The 19,635-nt window shown below is 33.5% G+C and overlaps 1 protein-coding gene across 1 annotated transcript; it reads left to right on the top strand.

The window, feature by feature from the left end:
• The first annotated feature begins 14,758 nt into the window (after positions 1–14,758).
• Positions 14,759–16,505, top strand: LOC131072794 (heavy metal-associated isoprenylated plant protein 6). The gene is made up of 3 exons (XM_058009051.2): positions 14,759–15,524; positions 15,993–16,068; positions 16,220–16,505. The coding sequence occupies exons 1-3, from the start codon at positions 15,267–15,269 to the stop codon at positions 16,351–16,353; spliced, it is 468 nt and encodes a 155-aa protein (XP_057865034.2). The 5' UTR covers positions 14,759–15,266; the 3' UTR covers positions 16,354–16,505.
• Positions 16,506–19,635: the final 3,130 nt, after the last annotated feature.

Genomic DNA, 19,635 nt, shown 5'->3' with positions numbered 1-19,635 from the left:
CTTCTTAGGTGGAGTCCCCTTCTTGGAAGAGGATGAAAAATTGCCTTGTGATGGAGAGGAGGATTTTCCTTTTTCCTATTGTGGTTTTGATTTAGATTGCTTCTTTTTGTTGTTGGAATATTTTCCTTGACTTCCTTGATTAGCCACCAAAGCCTTGGACTTTGAAGACTTGAGAAGTCCCATGTTCAACAACTTAGATTGTTAATTTGTTCTAATATCAACATTTCTGTGAAAGCATCAAATAAAGGAATAATGTAGGAACTCACCACTATCAAATGCTGACTTTGGAAGCTTGAAACAAATGCTACATATCCTAGTGCAAGCTTGTCCAACAAGTTGAATATCAACTGAGCATCATTTTTGTCAATTTCACAATCCTTAAGCTTTTCTCTTAGGTCATTTTCTTTGGTGACATAATCTTGGATTCTATCAAAATTCTTGGGATCCAAGTTGGTGAGCTCATTGTCAATCTTGTAACCTCTGATTTCATCAACTTGACCATACAATTTCTGAAACATATCCCAAGCCTCTTTGATTGTAGTACACTTCTCAATGTGAAAAATGAGGTCATTTGATACATATTTACACAAAGTTCCAAGAGCCATGCAATTCTTAGTAAGCCATTCTAACTGAGCATTAAGATCAACCTTAGGATCAGGTGGTGCTGCTATTGTTCCATCTATGTAATGTGTGAGACCTTTTTTCCATTATTTGCTCCATACTTTAATTTGCGATGCATAATTATGTGGAGTTAAAGGTGAAAATTTATGAGGACTCATTGCAACATAAATGAAAGAGCACAAGGAAAGAGAGGCATAATCACACAAGACACCCCCCCAAATTCACTCAATCAAAGATCCCCCCCCAAAAAAATGATGATTTGGCACTTTATACTTAGTGCATGTACAATGGGCCACTTACAAAAAATGGCAAAGTGGACTTCTAATTTCAACTTTACAACTACCTCAATGAGGCCAAAGGAGACTCAAACTAATAATGCAAGAGATCTAAACTAAGATCCAAGCAAATTACAAGTACCAAGTAGGCCAAAAAAGACCAATAGCTAAAAGTACAATATCCACTCAAAATATCTAAAAAAATGATCATATATTATGAAACTAGACAAAAAAAATATGCACTTTAAAAAAAAAATGGCACCTGAAAAGGAGGTCGTATGAGCTCAAATGAAGCCTTTGAAGTTGCAAAATTGAGGATTGGACGGGTATAGCTAGGAGAATCCAAAAATTCTGAAAAAATTGTGCACCAAAATCAAAAAATAACCACACCACTGCGAAGAGCATGCAAAATTGAGCAAGTTATGAGCCTCCAAAGTTGACCCAAAAATCCAAATTGCTTAACAGAGAGGGGTCTAAAAAATTTCAAAAAATGTTGACTGGGTGCTGACTGTGTGGTTGACTAGGTAGAAAGTGCTGACGTGGCAGCTGACTGGGCTTGTGGGTGACGTGGCAGGCAACTGGGCCTGTGGGTGACGTGGCAGGCAGAGGTGGGCCCGACTATCGACGTGGCAGGCGAAGGTGGGCCCAACTGACGACGGAGGTGGCTGGCGGTGGAAATGGGGCAGCCGACGGTGGAAGTGGTCTGTCAGCGACGAGGTGGTGATGGCATTGGAGGGCTGGCAGGAGGCAGCGAGCCAACGAGAGGTGTCCGTCGGGGGTGCTGCTGAAGGGGCCAGAGGGGCCGGTGGGAGTCGTCGAGGCCATTGAGGCCAGAGGGGCTGGTGGGAGTCGACGGGGTCGTCGTGCGACTGCCAAAGCGGGGATCGCAGTGGCCACCGAGGCCGGTGAGTCTACCAGAGACGGGAGGCGCGGTGGCCGGTGGCAAGAGCTGCGAACGAAGTCTGGAGGTGGCGGTTGTCGGATGAACTGCCACCGGTGGGAGACAACCTGCACGGTGGCTGCTACAAAAACCTGCGGAAAGCATAGTACGGCGGGGACAGAGGGGGGGGGTGTCTACGAACCCCCAAACAAATGTATATATATATATTTTTTTTTTTTTTTTTTTTTTAAACGAAACCAACCCATGCCCCTTTTTTTCTTTTTCTTTTTTTTTAAATATGCCCCTTTTTTTAGAAAATGAAAAAAAAATTCAAAAATAAAAAATATTTTTTTTTTATATCCAAAAGTTTCGTACCGTATTGCCCAAATTGGGCAAAATATTCTTCCACACCCAAAATTCGACTTTCACCAAAATAGGTCTAGTTTATACTCATTTTTTATGGAAACGGCCTCCCAGACGCAATGGTGAGGTCAAAAATGCTCTAGGATGCTTTTAAAACGTGCAGAACCTCAGATCTGAAAATAGAAGCATTCCAAGATGTCTCCAAAAACCAATCAATGAAGCCCCAATGGCCCTGATACCATGTGAGATTTTTCCAAGATCAAGGGCACAATGAAAAGTATAAAAGAGAGACAAAAGTATGACAAGAACAAACTGTATTCTCATCAATATACAAAATGATCAACTGGATTAACCAACACAATGAATATGAGCCTGCTTATATAGGCAAGTCCATATGGATATACGAGCACACAATCATGACATGTGGCTCCATGAGAAACAAGCGTAGGTAAGAAATACTAGGGGTAGGTAGGAGAAATATTATAATATTCCACAAGAGGTGGATGACCCACCGAATGTGGAGTGTAACAGCAAAATAAGACCACAAAAGGTGGAATTTCTCCTACAAGCTATATCCCTATGTGCACACTTCCCTAAGTGTCTCATATCCAAACTATGAAGAGATGCATTATCCTAAGTTAACTTAAGTAAAGTGTAATAATATCCATGATGAACATTTATTTACACCAACAGTTATCACTTGTTTACACAAGGAAAACTTTCATGAGCTCATGGAAGTCTAGACCCATGAGCATCCCTACAGGGAAACCTCTTGGTGGCCTATTCTCACATGACCTTGGTCGACACATGAAATCCCACTCCCCCTAATCATGTTCTAGGACCTTAGGGTTACCAAAATATAACAAAAACGAGGCTCATTCAAATCCACATTATAACATCCATATATAACATATTCATTTCTGAAACAATGGCCAAATATCATAATGTCAATTCACATAATGTATCAAGATCCTCATAAACAATCAATAATCATATAAATCACAATAGGTCGATATTCTTCCTACTAGAGCCATCAAGTGTTGATAATGCATAATAATCCACTTTTGTTCACAAATACAAATCTGAAACAACAATGGGAAACTCGAAAACATCCTCTGGTACAAGTTACTGACTCAGAAATCGGACACAGAAAGTGCAAAAAATCAAAGAACAACAAATAATGCAGGCTAGCACATTTACTAAATTAATCAGCGCATTTACATAATACTTTGGTACCTCTATTAACCAGAGCCATGTTTTTAATTAGTAGTCTAGCACATATGCTCAATAAAACAATGCATATACCAACCCTACAACACATACATTGATTAGTTTAGCACATTCGCCTAGACTAGAAGCTCAAATAGGATACAGATTATCACTTTTAACTAGTCAAACAATGTATTTACACTAAGGGGTGGTGTCTATGCCATATTCGGCAATGCATTCAAGGCAGAAGGGAGTGTATACATAAAATAACTTAGCACACAAGCATTCTAGTCTAGCACTTACGAAGTAAACAATCATGCACATGCCTTTCAGCGCATTTACCAAATGACTCAGAATTCGGAAATGCAAATCTTACAACAAAACATTAAATACATTTATTTCACAAACTAGTGTTGAAACCAACCAAATAAAAACACAATGTCAAATACAACCTAGGAACTTATTAAAGTATCAAAAGAATAATTCAACACATAAAATGCTCTCGCATTGGCACATGCTTGACTCCCGACTATACGCAATGAAAAATAATTCACATAAAATAACCATGAAATCTCCCAAGCATTGAAGATTGAGGAAATACACTGCAAAATATTACTGATTCAATTAATCAACACTTCTGAAACTGTACAACCAGAAGAGAAACAAGCATTCACGACAACATACCAGAAAGATAACCATTGAAATGCAAAAGTACCAAATGTATTATTTATTAACTTATATGATTAATCTTACAGCCAGCCAAAATTTTCCCCGTCGACAATCTTTTCCAAACAATCTTTTCAAAAATAAATACAAAGAAGGATAAAACCTCCAACTTGTAATAGAAGAAAATGGACAATGAAATTTGACGAAGCGCAATCCCAATTCAAACTCCAGTTCCAAATCCAAATCCAAATTCAAAGCCAAAATCCAAAATCACACAATAATGAAAATATTCTCCAACTAGGCAACCCCTGACAAAGCTTATAAAACTCAATATATAAGAATTAACCCAAAAACCATAACCCATCATGATCGACATCAAATATTAAAAATATTATTAATCATACTAACCCTATCCAAATTCAAGGTGAGAATAATAATAAAATAATATTATTTTAAATCTCTAAATCTCACAGCTAATAATAAAAGAGGGTGGGTAAGGTAAATAATAAATAAACAAATGGGTAAAAGAATAAACAATAATAAATAATAAATAAACTCATTAATCAATGATAAAATAGAAAGGGCTAATAAATAAAACAAATAAATCAAATGCCCAATAAATGTTAAACCATAAAATAATATAAATAAATAAATAAACAATTAAATAATAATTTCTCCACAATCACAACTCCAAAATGGACAATCATAACAAGGAGTAAGTAAATAAATATTAACAAATAAGTAAGCTATCAATCAATAAATAACCAATAAATAAATAAAAAATAAAGCAAATAAATAAATAATTAAAACAATAAATAACCCAACAATAGATAAATGAATAAATAAATAATAAATACCAAATCTAATAAATCAAAGGCTCAAATAATAAATATTCAAATAAACATTAATGAATAGTAATTCCCTAATAATAATAATCACCCATTAATATTAAATATTAATGCCATCAATTAATTTGTTTTAATACTTAATAAACTATACAAATCAATTAATTATTAATTTAATAAATAATCACAAACTCACAAGGCAACCCGACATAGGGTTGAACAACATACCACATGATGTTGACCAATGACTCTAGTCAAGACACTAACTGACAAGGGTATCAACTTAAGCCTAGAGTGTGTAGTAGGAACTCATGTCATCTCCAATCAACTTCTCATTGGGATTAACACACGCTCAAACTTGTGAGACCAAGTGGAGTCAATGTCTAGTACCTCCAATCCCACAACTACCAATAATCACAAGACAACATGTACAATTGTATATATCATAAATAACTAGGCAAGTGAAGAGAATCGCAACATCATATCATGCTCGTAATGAGTGATATGACATCGTCTCTATCACGAATACAGTAACAAGCAATTGCGCAACTATAGCATCTACCCATCCAATATAATCATGAAGTGGGGTTAGCACTAGTAAGATGCCATCATATCCTCATGAGCAATATAATCCATACATGAATAACAAGTGCATATAGATCACTGAATGCAAGTCCGATCATCATAATAGTCCAAGATATAACACCAGCCGCATAAATCATAATGAACCCACTAATGTCAAAAAGGAATATTAGTATGAAGAATGAAACAAGAGGCATCAAGAACTTGAACAAGTCCAAAAATATTATCACATCCTCTCATAAAGGATGAATCAGGGAGGGGCACTACAAATTTCATTATGATTGATTTTTATAATTACATAGTACATATTTATGAATTTCTTTAAAATATTTGGAGATCAGTTATATAGATAGTTAATTTGTAATTGTATGATTATGAAGGTTTATATATGTATGTGTGTGTAGCTATTTTCTTGAATAATTATATATGCAACAAGTTGTAATTCTATCAAAATATGTAATGATTTATTATTTATTAAATTTAAGAGAATAGGAAATAAACATGAAATAATATTTAAACTAAACAACAATATAAAATATTTTTTTCTCAAAGAATTTGGATGCCAAAATACATCAATACTTATCTTTCTTAAAATATGTGTAGGTTCACATAGATTACTTCGGAGTAGATTTTTGGTTCGAACTCTTCTGTCTATGAGCAATATAGGATGAATTAGTTCCTTTTAGAAGTACTATTGAACTATACACAAGCGTTGGTTCAATGAAACAATTCTCAAGACAAGTGCACACCATGCCCTAGCCAAGATCATCCTAAGTGTATGTTAAACCTTGAGTTGGACACATGTCGTGTGTCCTCTTCTCCATTGCTCACAACCTACTAACCTAAAATCTTGTCCTTTGCAATCTTCCAATCAATTTCACCAAAAATAATTAGTTTCTTATGGTTTTAAATTAATAACCCAAAGGGTGGTTCTAACTATCACACCCTTTCACAAATGATATTACATTTTAATTAATAATTGTAATCATCCCACGAACTCATAGTTCAATAATTGTTATTTGATTTTTAGCTTTGGAATCAAATCTTCACATCTTTACAATTTTACATATTTTACAAGAAAAAAATCCCATAACAATTCTCATACCAAAACTTATGGATATGGTTAGACCACAAGATAGGTGTATACTTAGCTTCAAAAGGTGATATCTTAATGGTTAAATGATATCTTTGATGTTAGGATTAAGGTACCATCTACCTTGTAAATCCTATGACATGGTTCCAACATCCTTGGAAAGTGTCCTAAGGCACTTAAGATGTATTGGGAAAATAATTTGTAATATTTAATTCTCACCATTGTTTGTAATACATTCATAAGGGGTGATGAGTTACACTAGTAGCGGTAAAAGTGAGTTGTGAACACAAAGATTTAATATTGTTTTCCTCACTTATTGATGTCTAGAATAATATATTTAATGACTTAAGAAATTGGACAAAGAGTGACATATGAACTTCTCCAAGAGGGAGTATGAAAGAGGTAGTAGGTGTCTCTTGGTTTCTGGTCATTTATTGCATTTAATGTAATGTTTATCTTGCAAGTATAGGTGTCCATGTTGCAAAGAAGGTATTGGAAGCTAAACCGATGTCTTTTTTATTTTCGTGGAGGCATTTTAAGGGTTGTTGTTGTGATTAATGAAGATTCTTATTTGGGAACCTTTATTGGTGGCTTTGGAGCTCTTGTCATTCTATAAATTCAGCCTTTGGGTGTAGATTTTATGTGTAATAGAATGAGGAGTAGTCGAATGTAGTTTTCTCGGCAAGAATAAAGGATGGATGGGAGACATAATGAGGTTGTTCACATGTACATAGGTGCTACTATGGTGGAGGCAAAGAGGAGTTTGAAAGTGATTGTATTGTAAGAACTTTTTTTGTTGTTAATACAAGCTTGTCCTCTCTTGTTGGTGGAGTTTTTTTCCGCAAGGGTTTTTCCACGTAAATCTTGTGTTATATGTGGATATTATGTTGCTGATTTATGCTTTATTTCTGCTATCTTATGGTGATGTTAATCATTATTTATTGTTATTTTAAGTTTACATAAGATAGGTTTGTTAAGCACGGTTAATAGGCTGATTTTTTGCATCATAAAGAAGAAGGATCTAATCATGGATTTTTCACAATTAAGGTAACTTAATTTTCAAATTTGCATATGAGTTTCATAATTTCATGTTGCTTCTATCCAAGGCTTTAATCTCATCCTTTGATTATTTTATTGGATATAGATTAATTTTCACAATCTTTTCTATTGAACTGGTTTATTTTCCAACACTTAATTGTATGCAAACTCAACTAAGTGTAAATAATCTTCCCGTGAATCAAATGTATCCATGGTATAAATTTGTAGCATATCCTATAGGGGTTATTAATCTATTTTGTTTTTCCATTAGACTCAAGATGATATGTGTATTGCTAAAATTCAAATGGTTACCAAATTCTTAAAAAGAGAGAGAGAGAGATTTCCAAAAAGAAGAGGTAAACCTAGCATCTTGGTCTAAAATCTGATAATTTCTTTAACAAAAATATGGGCAGTATTAGAAGCAAAAGATTTCATTTTGATAAGTAGAATATGTGTCATTTTTGTTAATCTATCTACCGCTACAAAGATAGAATCATGAACTTTACGTGTTCAAGGTAGTCCAATGATAAAGTACATACCAATTGACTCTTGTTTCCAATTTGGGATTGATAAGGGTTATAAAAGTCCAGGGGGTTCACATTGCTCTTCATTTAATCTTTGGCGAGTTAAACATTATTGGACATAGGTATGAATCTCGAACTTCATTTGAGGCCAAAAGTATTTCTTCTTGACTAAGAGATAGGTTTTATGGAATCCAACATGTCCTACTATTGGTATATCAAGAGAATCCTTCAAAATTTGTTGTTTAAGACTAGGTTGATTAGGAATACATAATCTTCCCTTATAATAAAGAAAGTCATTTTATAATGTTCAATTCAATCGTTTAAATGGACATTAGAAGATTGATTTTGGAAACCATTGTAAATTGGTTGAAAATAATCATTGATAGGTAACTTGGATTTGGAATCTTTTTCAAATTGGCTTCTCTCCAAGATTAAGAAATTAACACAAATATTTTTACTTAAATTATTTACCACTACATTTTCCTTTTGTGAAATATAATGGATAATGAAATCATATTTAGTTAAGAGTTTCATCCTTCTTCTTTGTCTCATGTTAAGTTGAGGTTGAGTAAATGTGCATTGTAGAATACGATGGTTGGTTTTTAATATAAATTTGTTTCATAGCAAATAATGGTGCTAGACCTTTAAAGCATGGACACTTCCTAATAATTCGAGATAATGGACAAGGTAATTTATTTTAGCAAGTAGTGACTTTATTGATTCATGTCATACTAATTTATTATCTTGCATTAGAACACCACCTATACCCTTTACCGCAACAAAAGATTTACTAAAATTTGGAATACAAAGAATAGGTGTAGATGTAAAAAAAAAAAATTCAATGTTTCAAAAGCCTTATCACATCTAGAAGTCAATTTATAACTTCATAACATTAATGAGGTCACGATGGTTGAATTTTTTCCTTATGTGCTAGTTACATTCTCCCAATCTAGAATTTTCTCTTCCAAATGGGGGAGACACCATACCTTATTAATCTATAAAATCATCCCCCCTTTCCCTTGTACCATTCTTCTAAAATAAGGGATATCTCCCAATTGTATGAGGGGAGAACAACTCCATAAATGTTTTGATCGAAAATGCCACAACCTTTTCTTATTTGTCTTTTATTTTCATCTTGTATTTTCATATTCTCTTTTATTTATTTATTTATTTCCTTTTTATTGTATTTCTAAGGTTAATTCCGAATATCAATATATAATATATGTATGTTTTCATTTGTGAAGGTTATCATTATTATATGTCACCATAACATATTCATGTATTTTTAGTTTTCGCTTCTGGATTAGATTGTGTGCAGAAGAAGCAACTAACAATTAATGGATTGTGGAAATCTTATATCATTGATATTCATGTTATTTCTATTTCCACGTTTTAGCAGTCAATTGTTTGAATTTGTCAATCCTCAAAGTATAGGTACAAATACTTGGTCAATGGAACTAGTGAATCAACTAGCTCACTACTGATAAATTCTTATAGAACATTGGTCAACCCACGATAACAAGTCCCACCTTTCGACCCAATTGGAATAGTGAAGTTAACATTTTTCACCAAATCTTCGCATTCAAACACCTATAGCAACTAAACCATTAAGAATCAGAAGATGATGCAAACTAGCAAGTTGTGAAATTTTGTGTGTCGGTTCTATTTTTTTTAATTAAAAAATAAATTGTGTATCTTTTAGCATAACTATTAATAATTTATTTTTTATAGTAAATGACATTTTTAAAAATTGACGTTTATGTCATCATGCATAACTATTTTTTATAGAAAGGATAAAATTATAATTTTTAAAATATAGATTTGTCACACCATTATCTTGTGCATGGATACTTTTTCATGATTTTTTGTTGCATATATTTTTTCAATCAAATTTTAAAGTTAGTATAATTATAATTTGGATAAAGGTGTATGTTGTCATGCATAGCTTTTTTGTATGCATTTGAATTAATTTTTATTTTTTGTTAAAATGAGGACATCAAGACCTAGCGAAAAAAAAAAATTTAGTATTTTCTTTTTTTTCACATGTGTGAAACAAAGACCTTAATGTTTAGTGAGAACCTACATTCACAAGAATAAATAAATAAATATAATAATCAAATTAAATATATTCAAAATTATACTTTTTTGAAATCTTATAATAAGGGCTACATACTTACAAAATATACACTTCTAAATGAATTAGTTTAATCCCCGAAAGGGTAAAGAAAAAGTGATTTTTTGTCAACATTTTGATATTTGTAGAGGAGACTACATTGCAAGTATGATTCAAGATGAGAGGGGTTTTATCCAAGGGATTTTGATCTAACCCTCTTTAATTAATATCATGTAAATGGAATATCTCAAGGATAAGATCATTATATTATGTAAATAATATGTGATTTCAGACAAAAAATGGGATTTCCCAGAAGTGGGACACAGTTGGAGGAGTTAAAAACTATAATTGATTATCACTTCTAAGTGAAGTGATTGGTTAAAGGTCAAGGTTGCAACACACATTATTTGAGGTACTTATAGTTGGACAATCCTTATAATTACAATTCAACCTCAAGGATGCAAAAGTAGAATTAAATGGTATCAATATCATTCTTAAGATAAAGTTGCTAGGTTTGTATTATTGCACCCTTGTACTTGCAAAATGATTCCAATTTCTCACACATGCATCACCACAAGAGCATTGACATTTGGTTAGTCTCAAAAAACTCACATATAATTGCAACCATGCAGTGAAATAAAACATAACCAAATAGTTCATATTATCATTAATTACTCATCGATGTGACAACTGCTAACCGTTGGATCTGGCTATAACTTGGAGGAAATGTTTGTAATTAGATTTTCTAACATCTCACCGAAGAGATTGGATAAATTTGGTAAATTTCAAAAGTTATTAATGATTGTGTGTGGCAGATCATAATGAAAGTGTGATCAAAATTATGAAAATGTTCTACATCATTCAAAGGGAATTATGATGAGAGATGATTCATGCGTGATATTTCTTATATGGGCTCACCTTATGAAAGGAAATGTTTTAAACTTAAGATAGTATTCCATGTTTTATTAAGGCACATGAATTATTGAGTTTGTAATTTATGCTATAATATTGGCTAGTAAAATCTTGTATGCTTCTATCATTGGTATTTCTGTTCGAGATAATTTAGTTTATGAGCTATTTGTAATCTCTCTCTGACATAACTTCAGGATGAAAGCACAATAAAATTGAATTAAAGGGAGAAATAAATTGATGCTTATAAACGAAATTATGTTTGATATCAGATTCAGAGGGAGTCTAATATTTCATCAGAAGTAACCTTAGACAAGGAGGTCAGATGGTTGATATCAGATTCAGAGGGAGTCTAATATTTCATCAGAAGTAATCTTAGACAAGGAGGTCAGATGGTTGATATCAGATTCAAAGGGAGTCTAACATTTCATCAGAAGAAACCTTAGACAAGGAGGTCAGATGGTTGATATCAGATTCAGAGGGAGTCTAATATTTCATTAGAAGTAACCTTAGACAAGGAGGTCAGATGGTTGATATCAGATTCAGAGGGAGTCTAACATTTCATCAGAAGCAACCTTAGACAAGGAGGTCAAAAGGTTGATATCAGAGGGAGCCACACCATCATGAAAATATGCTTAATGCATTCTACTCTGTGAGAGATAAGTTTGAGGAGCAAGCCCTTGTTAATACACTCTTCTCTATGAGGGAGAAGTTTGAGGTGAAGGCCCCTGTTCCACCCTTTGGGAGTAGTCATGGTGAACGTCATGATGAGATGAAAACATCACGTTGAGCAACTCTGTGATGGGCACTTGTGTTCATACTTCATATGCATTCTCATACATGGGAGTAGCCATGATGGATATCATCATGTTGAGTACCATGATGAATCGTGTTCCACTCTCTAGGAGTAGCCATGGTGGATGTTATTTCATGACTATATTATTAACAAGGATTCCTCCCTTGCTAAGAGGGAGTGTTGATGTTGTAGTGGTCACCCTTGTGAAGAGACAAATGGTGTCATTGAGGACCAACCCCTTGTGAAAGGGTGCCTCACTCATATATATAGAAGATACAAACTCATTCTCTGATCCATTCAATTTATGTGAAGAGCAGTTTATATATTAGTTAGAGAAAATCGATCCTCTGAAGAAAACCAATTAGATTTGCTCTTGTGAAATTTGCTTCAAGGAGTGAAGCAACATATATTGGGCTCGTATCTTGCATTATTGCTAGACATATTTGATATATAAAGACATTTTATGCTGGGTGCTTCTCCCTCGAGTAGGGGGGTTTTCCCTTGGAGATCAAACTGCAGATATTATGACCAAAAACCTCTTTCAAAGTGAAGGTTGATCACTTCAGAAAAGGTTTAGGTATGATAGAAAGGTAATTTGCTTTGCAATTTGTATTTGCATGTTTAATGTGTAAACTTCTTTGTCATGACAAGACATTTTTGGATTTTATCCCCTGGGTTCATATCTAAGAGGTGACGATCTCTCAAGATAATGAACACTTGTATGGAGACATTATAAGGTGATGATCTTATAATGTCCAAACCAATTATCATGGTGGATCTCTGGTGAATCATGGATGAAGCCATGATTGTGTTGTGGTAAAACATTCATATGAAATGTTAATGCACATACCACAACTTGGATAAGATGAGAATTTAAATCTTTCTCATATGATTATCCTTAAGTATTGTGTGTTTAGGTAATACTGATATCACGTGCTTAGGTGATATCTTTGTCATCACAAGATTGACGTGATGGACATTTGTATCATGTGTCTAGGTGATACTTCATATCATGTATTTAGGTGATATAACATTTGTATAAAATGTTAGTGCACTTATCACAACTAGGATAAGGTGAGAAATTAATCTTTCTCATATGATTATCCTTAAGTATTGCGTGTAGGCAATACTGATATCACATGCTTAGGTGATATCCTATCAATCGCAAGATTGATGTGATGAACTTCAAGATCATGTGTTTAGGTGATACTACATACCAAATGATTAGATGGTATGATTCTCATGAATGACTAAAATGATCACTATCTATTAAATTATGATGCTTGAATATATTGTCTACATTCATCTTACCTAGCTAAGAGGGAGTGTTAACTATGTTTTGTGTATCTATGGTGAGGACCATAAGTGTTGACATGGGAGATCACTACACATTTTGTCTGATCATCCTCCCTAGCTAAGAGGGAGTGTTAATGTTTGTAGTTTGAGTCGAATGATCATTTAGAATACATATAATATATGTTGATTAATAATAATATATTATTATGTTGATTAAGCCACATCCGGGCTGTTGATGGACTGGTCCAAGAGGGGCCAATAGCTCAGTGGTAGAGCACTCCAGCAGCATATGGAAGGTCCTAGGTTCGAGTCCTAGCTGGTCCATGTCTCAACAGGGGGTAGTTAGAGGAAAAGTAAGAGATAAATGACAAGTGTCATAGAGGGAAAAAACTAATGAATTAATTAAATAAATAAAGATCTATTTAATTAATAGAGGAAGTGGGACCAATTAAATAAATAAAATATTTATTTAATTTAGGAAAATGATAATTTAAATAAATAAAAATGTTTATTTAAATAGGGAAAAATGCTAAAAAAGGATAAATGAATTAAATAAATAAATAAAAATCTATCTAATTAATAAAAGGCTTAGGAGAAAATAATTAAATAAATAAAACATTATTTAATTATGACATGGCAATTTTAGGTGTCTATGGGTCCCATTGGCAAGGTGATATGCAACGATTCCTAGAGATAGTAGTTGTTGGGATATGCCTCCTACCACAAGGGGAAAGTTGGTCGAGAATTAATCAACAGTATAATGGGTCATGGATACCCTTTCTAATTTGGGAGAAAGCAATGGATGAAGAGTCGAGCTAACACAGGCCTCGTGTGGCATAGGTTTCTTGAAGGAGGTAATAAGCATTCTATAGAGCTTAGATGTAGATTGGTCATTTTTCCTCATAGAAGAAGATGATAAAGACAATGGAGATGAGGAGAGGAAAGTATGTAAGGTTTTTGCTTAGTTATTGATGTACATGCTTGAATAAAGGGTATTAATTGCATAGACCTAGAGAGGGAATTTTGGGTTAGGTCCCTTGTTTTGCTTACAAAAAATTTCTCTCCTACTCCGAGATGAAGTATAATGTTTGTGTATGCTTATCTTTGAATTATGGGTGTCTCCTTGGCCACTGTCACCTATCAAAAAAAATATTAATCATTGAATCTAGATAAACATATAAAATCACCAAGTACAATTATTGTTTGAATATTAGAATCCATGTCTAAGCCCAAATTACATTGAAACATCAATGGTTCTTTGGTTGTTGATGAAGTTGAATTAAGGATCAAATCTTGCTTAGTGCAAGACTTCTACATCATAAAAGGTTTCAGCCAAAAGAATCATGCTCTCATATTGAATAACTACACGACTTTATGAATAATATAAAATCCTCCATACAAAAAATTACATTAAAACATCAAACATTTAAATTTTTTTAAAATATATCACATTGAAATTGGAAGAAATAATTTTAACCACTATAAAACCACATATATCTCATCCAAATCTCTATGATGAGCGGCCATAACAAATATTATAGGGAAAAGCTACTAACTGTGATACCTTATCTGCGACCAATGCCTTAAATGTCATATCTGTATTTGCTTTATACTGTAGAAGATGAACAATTTCAATTAGAAAAACACAGCCAAAAAAATCAGGAAAATTTCAATTTCTGCATGGACGGAGGGAAAATTTTATTGTCTTTGGGGATTGCTTTTGGTCAGGAAAATGTCAGTACTTGCAGTTTTTGAAAGAGTTTGAGAATTCTCTAAAGAATTCAAAAGATATTTTGGTGGAAAAATTGTCTTGATATGGACACGTGTTCTTATTGGGTATGTTGGTCTTTTGGACTAATTTGTGTCGGTACCTCAATCTCATTTGTTGCGTCTTATCGTCCTTTTTCTTCCCTCCTGTCTTGTTAATTGTGTATTGCTACGTATAGCCCTGAACTAGGTAGCTACATCTAATTTAGGACTATAATATATACTTTCTTCTGTCTTGGTTTCTTTGAAAGGGAGTTGTCTGTCAACTGGGTTTGTCTATAAGTCCTTTATGATTGTGAATATGAACTTGAAATGGATGAATTTGTGGGGGATTTGCTGTATATCTGCAGGTTCTACTGCAATTTGCTTTCCTCTGGAGAAAGAATATCTTCAAAAGAAAGATGGCAACAATATCTCTGAACATACAAGGCTTCTAGAGGGGCAGAGAAGTGCAGTCTTGAGGATTGGAACTCCTAAATTGGACAAGAAAAATATCCCTCATGGTAGAATTGAAGGGCAGGTTCCAGAGTTGAAGCAAAACCCAAAGGTTGAATTTGTTTGGAATTAGTATTAGTTTAAGTTTTGATTACTGGAAATCATCTTGATGTGTGTTAAAATTTTAAGCTGCATTATTTTTCTGCTTTTTAGTGTATGAAGCTCTTGAGGGGTTATGAGTATCACTTTTCAGGATCAACTGATTGCAGATACTGTTCCTTAATTGATATGATTTTTCATGAATATGAATCCCTGCTATGATCCATCTCTCTTGAGCTTGTGTGGTTCTTGCATCAAGTGGTATTGAACCATGGCTCCTTTTGCTAGTTTCAATCCCACCACTTCAGCCTTGTAAGTACTAAGAACCACCTGAAGCCTTAGTAACAAGTGAATCACAGAAGCTTGGAAGAGATCAGTCATAAAAGGAATGACTACCCATGAGAAATATGTCACTGAAGAATGGATCCTGCAGTGCATCATGTAGAATGGTCCTCATAAATCTTGCTGGTAATTTGTGCAGGTGGTTGTGCTCAAAGTGTCACTGCACTGCCAGGGATGTGCCAAAAAAGTGAGAAGGCATCTATCTAAAATGGAAGGTGTGGGTCTTTCAGTACTGAAGTTTCTATGCCATATAATATTATCTATGCATATTTATCTGATTTCCATTAACATAAAAACCAATCAACAAGCATGATGATTTGTAATATATCATGACTGAACATGTGGGTTTCTTGTTTATTTCCTCAGGGGTTATATCAGTTGCCATAGATCTGGAGAAGAAGATGGTCACAGTCATGGGGAATGTATCACCCATTGGAATTTTGGAAAGCGTTTGCAAGGTCAAAAATGCAGAGTTGTGGCCTAGCTCCATAAAAATATGATAATTAGTAATGTGCAGAATAGAAAGCTCTAGTTTTAAGGGAAATGGATCATGTTGCCTGCATTAAGACTTGCTCACTGATTTTGCATGTAATTCTATCAGAACCCAAGTCTCAAATTATATATATCAGTTAAATGTTATTATTGGAAGTCATTGAGGGTGCTTCAACTTGTTCATCTTTCATCTCTTGAATTTTCGTACATTCTGATTATGAATTACGGAATGTAACTTGAAATATTGGTGATTAAAAATCTTGCGCACAATCAAATCTAGAAACTTTCATACAATATTAACATGAATTGTGAAAATCTAATGACATGAATATATAAGATACTATACATAAAACTATCATACTATCATGAACTCAAAAAGACCTTGAATTTCACATTTGCAAGCTTTCAACATCTCTACAAACTGTAATTTATGACAGTTTTGGCTCTACTGTGTGGTAATGGAATGTCAGTGGTAATCACAAGTCAAGCTCAATCTCATTATTGAAAATACAGGACAATTGTTTTTTTCCTGGATGGATGATAAGATTGAAAATGAAAAAGCGGCACCTTTTGGAAAATGCCATTAAAGTTAAAAAGTAAATTGAATCTTTGCATTCTTTTCAAACTATCATTCTTTTGAGCTGTCTTGCAAAGAATATGAATACCCATATATGTGTAACATTTCTACACGGCACCAGAATCCTTTAGTGGGATACATCAGGAATCGAAAAATGGCACTACAATATGAAAGTAATTGCACATATACTAAAGTTTGAAAGCATATTTAGACAGGTCTAGGCAATGAAATTAACATGGGTATATATTACCTGTCCTGTAAAGGTTGATAACCACCGAACAACAATAGAGCAGCATATTAGTGAGGGTGAGAGAACTTGATGACAACTCACTTGAGGTGTCGCATTGAGCCCTGAGATTTCATGTCAGTCCTTTGCGTGGAGTTGTGAAAGGAGAATGGCATTGCATTAGATTATTTATTTAAAAGTGGTAGATAGTTTTATATTTTATTTATTATGTTGAAAGGTATCAGCATGGATATGAATGAATATTAAAAAACATAATAATAATAATTTAATTTAATTGATTTTTTTGTTTTGTTTTTGTAAATAGTATGATAGAAATATAACAATATAAAAATATAAGTCTTTCATCGTTTTAAAAATGTAAATTGGACACTTAATTATCTATACAATTAAGGTTTGAAGGCATGACTCGTCATGTAACTTGTCAAAATAATATGTGTAGAGCAAAGTGTCCAAAAAATGATTTTTTAAAGATTCGACCAAAAGTTAATTTAAAAATCCCTAGTAGTTGAATAAAAAAATATCATTTGTAATTAGTATAATATTGTATTTAAATTATGTAAAATATAACTTATATGCAACTTAAATCGACCAAATACCAAATAACTATTAGTAATCATAAATGTGTGTTATTTCTATTTTTTATATCCAACACCAAAAGACCAATAGTTGAACACAAAAAATTATTTTTTGTTATAAAAACAACATATTATATAAAATACAACTTATATTGAACACAAAGGGACCAATTGTTGAACACAAAAATCTTTAAACAATCCATTACATTTCATGGAAAAAAACAAGGTATGTATTGTGTTCACTTTTCATATTTGTGATAAGACAAATTATTAATATGAAATACTCCAATGCATATACATGGTTACCCCAATAGTTGTACACATAAGAATAATATTTTTTCAGTATGATAACAATACTTATTTAAGTGAGCATCTTATTTTATAAATGAAATACTTATAGTGGATAGCTATTATATTGTATTTTAAACAAAACAATTATTATTTCACTTGTTAATTAATGTATTTATGTTTTTTTCATATAATATGTATAAGTTCTCTTGTGTTCAAGTTTAGACGCAGCTATTCTGGCTCCAAAATGTTATATTTGTACATCATGTTATATGACATGCGTGAAAATCACAGCCATGAATCGCCTTATCGACGGTCAATAACACGCGAATGTCATATAACACGACGTACGAATATAACATTTTGGAGCCAAAATAGCTATAGCCTTCAAGTTTTGGTCCATTTTTATCAACATTGGTAATTTTTTAATTTATATATTGATTATTTATTTACAATATATAATATAAATATGTGGCAAGACTAGATATTATAAATACAAATGATGTACAACTACTAACCCCTCTCCCCTAATAAAAAGAAAGATGTTACCTCTGCAACAAGCTATCGAAGCTAGAACATCTCTAGGCACCTCCAAGAGTTTCAAGAAATAAGCTAATTAATGGTAGCAGAGCTCTGATTCACCATTTGTCCATGTGCTAGGCAGTTGAGACATCAATTCAACAGTCTCTTAGGGAATCTGGGTGTGAAGTCGGACCTAGGAGAAGACAGGAGTTGCTCCCCCTAACAGCCATGTTTTGCCTCACTACTCAAAACAAGAGAGTCCGTTATGAGGGAATGACTTGCCTTAGGGTCGAAGGGATTGGGTCATGTGCAGATTGGTTGGGGACTGGAGAACACCCTACGCAGGCAATAGATAAATATGTGATGCCTCCAACTAGGATTTGTATGGCAAGCGATTGGAAACGGCTCCCATAAAATGTTGCACAACCTCCTCCAGGCACTATCAAGAATGGTAGACCATCCGTAGGGAAATTTGGAAATAAAACATGACCTGAGAGTGTGGGGAATCGATGCATGCATTTCCTTGACCCATAGCTGGTTCATCCTATGGTGCAACTTGCTAAAAATGCCCGAAAGGTTGAGTTGGAGGAGGATGTCTTACAAGAGGTGAATGAAAATGTCATCTTCTTTCTTTCTTTCTTTCTTTTTTTTGGTCAAACAAGGCTTGATTGGCAAATTTAGAGGACATTGGTCTAGTTTGGACGACTTGCATCAATAGATTTCAAAAACTTGGCATCCCATTCTGGTCGCAAATATTTAGATTTACCTCTGTGCATGCGATTCTTTTTTGTGGTTTTTGATAAGGTCAAGGATTGTCGCACTATTTTGTGTGACTACCAATGGGATTGCAATGATCACTTGATAATGTTGAAACCTTGACATCCTTCAATTATTGAATATTTCACTGCTATTTCAGTTTGGATAAGATTGTTGAATCTTCTTTTGTAGTATTGGTTTGAAGCTTGTTTTGAAGCTATTAGTAATTCATTGGAGAAATTTTTGGAGGTTGATAAAGGGTCTATAGAGTATTTATATACCACTTATGCTTGCATATTGGTCGAGATTGGCATCACCAAGAAGC

The sequence above is a fragment of the Cryptomeria japonica genome, chromosome 2 (genome assembly GCF_030272615.1).
Source record: "Cryptomeria japonica chromosome 2, Sugi_1.0, whole genome shotgun sequence".
Classification (NCBI taxonomy): domain Eukaryota; kingdom Viridiplantae; phylum Streptophyta; class Pinopsida; order Cupressales; family Cupressaceae; genus Cryptomeria; species Cryptomeria japonica.
The sequence above is the reverse complement of the archived record's forward strand: the minus strand, read 5'-3'. Positions and strand labels throughout refer to the sequence as shown.

Coding starts and splice junctions, on each gene's coding strand:
- LOC131072794 (XM_058009051.2), top strand. CDS start 15,267: ATGATTGTGAATATGAACTTGAAATGGATGAATTTGTGGGGGATTTGC. Junction 15,525..15,992: donor AGTTGAAGCAAAACCCAAAG/GTTGAATTTGTT, acceptor TAATTTGTGCAG/GTGGTTGTGCTCAAAGTGTC. Junction 16,069..16,219: donor GCATCTATCTAAAATGGAAG/GTGTGGGTCTTT, acceptor TTATTTCCTCAG/GGGTTATATCAGTTGCCATA.